General features: G+C 37.6%; 1 protein-coding gene across 8 annotated transcripts in view; it reads right to left on the reverse strand.

The window, feature by feature from the left end:
* Nucleotides 1-2,780, reverse strand: part of LOC132144914 (ryanodine receptor 3) — a 155,661-nt gene extending 152,881 nt beyond the window's left edge. For all 8 annotated transcript variants that reach the window (XM_059555500.1, XM_059555495.1, XM_059555498.1 and 5 more), the window contains exon 1: nt 2,690-2,780. In XM_059555500.1, the coding sequence (XP_059411483.1) occupies nt 2,690-2,737 (48 nt within the window). In that variant the 5' untranslated portion in view covers nt 2,738-2,780. The remainder of the gene's footprint in view (nt 1-2,689) is intronic.
* Between the last annotated feature and the right edge of the window lie 2,220 nt (nt 2,781-5,000).

The raw sequence follows: 5,000 nt of genomic DNA on the forward strand, positions 1-5,000 counted from the left end.
TCACCTATAACAGGCTGTCTTCTTAGTGAAGGTGATGTGAAATCAAAGACAGCAGCAGATTTACATTCTATGAGCGTCAATCTCATCAACAACCTCACTTACAATAAAAAATGCATAAATATAATGTAATGAAAATTATTATATGACATCATTTCCATGGTAAGTCATCACATTTTTACAACAAACTCTAAAATCGTGAATAGTAAATAAAATTGTCCGGTCAAAGTAAAACTGTCTAATAAATAATCTTCAGTTTCCCGAGTGTGTCAATAAGTTCCCATTAGACACTCACTGAGCACATCTGTGCTGTTTATTAGCAGAAGAAGAAACGCACGCAGTTTCTGTTTTTATCAGATATTAAGAATGAAAAAGCAAAATATAACCACAGACAAACACCATCAGTGTATGAAACCAGTCCACACTCTGTGTTTGTATGGAGAGACAGACAGAGAACAGAGTTATTTCTGCAGTGAGACAACACACACACACACACACACACACACACACACACTCCACTGCTGCAGCCAGATGCTGCACTGCACAGCACAGACAGACAAACACACACACACACACAGTCTCACACATGCACACTCTCCGATGAACACACTCGCATGCACATACACTCTTACAGTTTCATGCATGCGCACACTCTCACACTCACAGAAGCACACACGAACAGAGCGCACACACATTTTACTGCTGCAGCCTGATGCTACACTGCACACAGACAGACAGTCTCACACAAGGACTTTCACACTCACACAAATGCACTCACAGATACACACACACACACACACCTGAGTGCACACACTTAGTCTCATGCACGTGCACACTCAGTTGCATAAATGTGCACACACACACACACAGTCTCAAAAACGTGCACACACACACTCATGTGTAGATGCACGCACACACACACACACACAGTCTCATGTACATACACAACACACTTTACTTCTGCAACCTGACACACACAGACGCACACAAACACACTTACAGTCTCGTGCAAGTGCACACAGACGCACGTGTGCGCACACACACACACACACACACACACACAAACACTCTCTCATAAATGTGCATACACACACGCACACACACACAATCTCACAACCGTGCACACACACACACACACGTGCACAAACTTTACTGCAGCAGCCACACTCACGTATACATGCACACACACACACACACAGTCTCATAAATGTGCATACACACACCCACACACACACACACACACACATAGACAGACGTACGCACACTCAACACACTCAGTCTTGCGTACATTAGGCTGCACAATATTGGAAAAAAAACACACATTCTGCTAAATATATTTCAGTATACAAAAATCACAAGATATAGCTCTATTTGAAAAAAAAATCAATGATTGGGTTGATTTTGTAGGTGATTAAATCAGCACAGAAAAGAACAAATTACAAGCATAGATAAATGAACAGTGCTTTATATTTTTTTTTAGGTTAGTAACAGTATTCAGGAACAGAGATTGAATAATCAAATGTAAAATAACCCTGCATAGTCTTCACTGTATAAATGACATCTAATAAATCCTCTCCGTTTTGTTGTTTGATTAACATTCATGACACAGAAAGCAACAGGAACATTAAACTGCTGTGAATCAATACACTGTGACACATCCGTTATCCTTCACCCAAGCGTCTGTGTGCACAAGGACACTCGCAGACACATGCATTTGGACATTATTTCACAAGTCATTTCAAGCACAAACAGACAAAGTGAAGGGAATTCTGTGTTCCTCGGCTCTGTGTGTGAACACAGAAATCAACACCTGTTCACAACCAAGCTCTAGTCTGCATCTTTTTGCACTCAATTGTTTTAAAATTGCATTGGACAAACACGTTTATCTAACAAGACTTGCACTGCTTTCTAGGTTTACATTTAGTTTCATGCTTATATGCAATGCTTTCCCCGGGAACTGAACCCACGACCTCATCATATTCAGAATATGGCCACAAACGGAATACAGTGCTTAAACTGAATCTGATTAATACGCCATGTCTCACTACATAACATCCTAAAGTGTGACAGAAAAAAGGAACACTGCATCTGTTTTACAATCACTTCATGTGCATCTATTTATATAAAATACACAAATATTACTAATAAAGTCTGTTTTATACTGTTTAGATGTCTGAGATTATATATATATAATCGGGTTGGGGAGTAACGGAATGCATGTAACGCGTTACATAATCAGGATAATGTAATTCGTTACAGTAGGATATAATACATGTCATGTATATATGTATATATAGATAGATATACAAACACACACATGTGCATACAAAATAAACACACACTAACCTGAATGTCTAACACTACACACCAGCTTTTCTTGAATGAAATGAAACTTATCTTTAACTAATGACATTAAGCACCTCTGATAATTCATTCATTCGAGTTTAGATTAGCCTGATGTGTTAAATTCAACGAGATCAGGGAGAAAGATCTGGCATTCGCGTTAATCATCTGCCCACATCTATTAAACACCAGACCGGATCACCAAGGTAAGAATCGAGCGCATCTGTGCCTGCACGCGCCGCATTATAAAGAAGACGCGGCGCGTCGCGCTCCTCGCACGCGATGCGACGCGTCTCGCGCGGATGATTGTTTCATAAACACAGGGATCAGAGAAAGCCCGCAGCCTCACCGTGCGCAGGAACTGGATCTCATCCTCCGCGTCTCCGCCTTCAGCCATGATGAGCTCCGTCAGTCAGGCGCGCGCCGCACGCCGCCGTGAGTGAGTGAGTGAGTGAGTGCGCGCACGCGCTTCCAGCTCAACCGCATTGGGGTTTCATCTCTGACGTCACGCCTGGCGCAAATTAATATTAATACCTATTTGATGACTATATATAAAACTAATATTGATAGAAGATGCTCCGTTTGCCATGTTCACGCAGACACTGTCTTTCATTTATTTCGGTCAAGTTTTTATACTGAACAGCTATGGAAAAAAATATTGGGACAATTATATTAAAAATAAAAATAATAAATTTTTGTAAAGACACTATTTTCAGATACTTTGAATGTGATCCTACAAAAAGAAAAAAAAGTAAAAAAAAAAAAAAAAAAGCTTGCTTTTTTATGAATTTAATTTATTTTCTTGGCAAATTTCCATCCATATATTTAAGTTCCCTAATAATAAACCAATTATTATTATTATTATTTTAAGTGTTTAAAATGTATCATAATGCTATTTCATCCTCATTAAATAAGAAAGCAAGGAGAACGACTTTAATTTGTAATTATTTGTCATTTGTACAGTCAAACTGATGTAGAAATAAATATCTTACTCTCATGGTTTCATTTTTGTCTTCTTCTTTTTTTTCTCTTTCTAGCTTTTTTAGTTTTTCCATTGTTATATTTCTAACCAATCATTAATTTTTTCTCATTTTTCTTTCCCATGTGTTCTGATGACATTGATGCATTAATGTCATCTCTGTAATGTTTACAAACATAATAATAATAATAATACACAGGTGAACGTTCACTTCTGGAAGGATACTTCAAGAGTTTATAGAGTTATTACAATTAAAATATTAGACATATTTTTCAATCAAAACATAAAATCTCCTAAATTATTTCACTGGAAAGCCGCTTGGTCTAATGCTTACAAATGCTGTATTTTGATCAAAGTTGAAAACTACTTACTTCGCAAAATATTTTTTATTTCTTTCTAAATTCATGGTCATTGACAATAATTGCATTTTCTGTAACACACATGAGGAAGACTTGTCTCTCTTTTTTATGTTATTGTGTCTTTTTATTTGTTCTTTTTATTCTGTAATGAAATTATGGACACGTGTGCTCCTTTTAAAATCATAGGTGTAAAATCCAAACCAAAGCCATGGCTCAATAATGAAACTCGTTGCCTCCGACCAAGTGTGGAGGAAAGCAGAGAGGCAATGGAAGAAAGATAAGTTGCAGGTGTCTTATGATATACTGAAGGATGCTATGATTAAATATCAGAAGGCTGCTAAAACTGCAAAGATAAAATACTTCTCTGATCTTATTAAAAAGATTCCAAATAATCCTAAAGTGTTATTCAAGACAATAGACTCAGTTTTAAATCCGGACAAAACAACAAGCCTTGATATTACCCAGATAACATGTGATAACTTTTTAGAGTATTTCATTAACAAAATTGATGCTCTTACAGCTAGTATTACACCTTCAGTCCTCATCCTTGATTATGTCATTCCACCCTCATTAGCACATTAATTAAGTGATTTTAAACCAATTTCACTTCCTGATTTGGTGGACTTAGTCTGCCAAATGAAGCCCACTCTGTGTTCTTTAGATATTGTTCCCCCGCGCCTCCTTGTTCAGGTACTAGACGTGGTTGGTTTAGATCTTCTGTCCATAGTGAACTCCAGTTTACTGAGTGGTGTAGTGCCATCTTGCTTCAAGCATGCAGTGGTGCAACCCCTTCTAAAAAAGGCCAATCTGGACTCATCTGATTTAAAGAACTATCGGCCAATCTCAAAATTGTCTTTCCTGTCAAAAATTTTAGAGAAGACTGTCTTTCAACAGGTTTCTACTTATTTAAATGGAAATGCTATTTTTGATATGTTTCAATCGGGATTTAGGGCTCAACGCAGTACAGAGTCAGCCCTTCTCAAAGTATCAAATGACTTGTTTTTGGCTGTTGATTCAGGAAAGTGTGCAGTTTTAGTTTTAATTGATTTGACTGCTGCATTTGATACTATAGTGCATGCAATACTGTTGGAGCGTCTAAAAGAGTGGGCAGGGATTCAAGGAAAAGCTTTATTGGTTCAACTCATATCTATCCGGGAGAACTTATTCTGTGGAATTGAGACATTTTTCATCTCATTCTGCTCTTTTGAAGTGTGGGGTTCCACAAGGATCGATATTGGGTCCTGTCTTGTTTTCTATTTACATGCTTCCATTGGCTGAGATTTGTAAGAAACATAATGTATATTATCATCTTTATGCCGATG

The sequence above is a fragment of the Carassius carassius genome, chromosome 8 (assembly GCF_963082965.1).
Source record: "Carassius carassius chromosome 8, fCarCar2.1, whole genome shotgun sequence".
Lineage (NCBI taxonomy): Eukaryota > Metazoa > Chordata > Actinopteri > Cypriniformes > Cyprinidae > Carassius > Carassius carassius.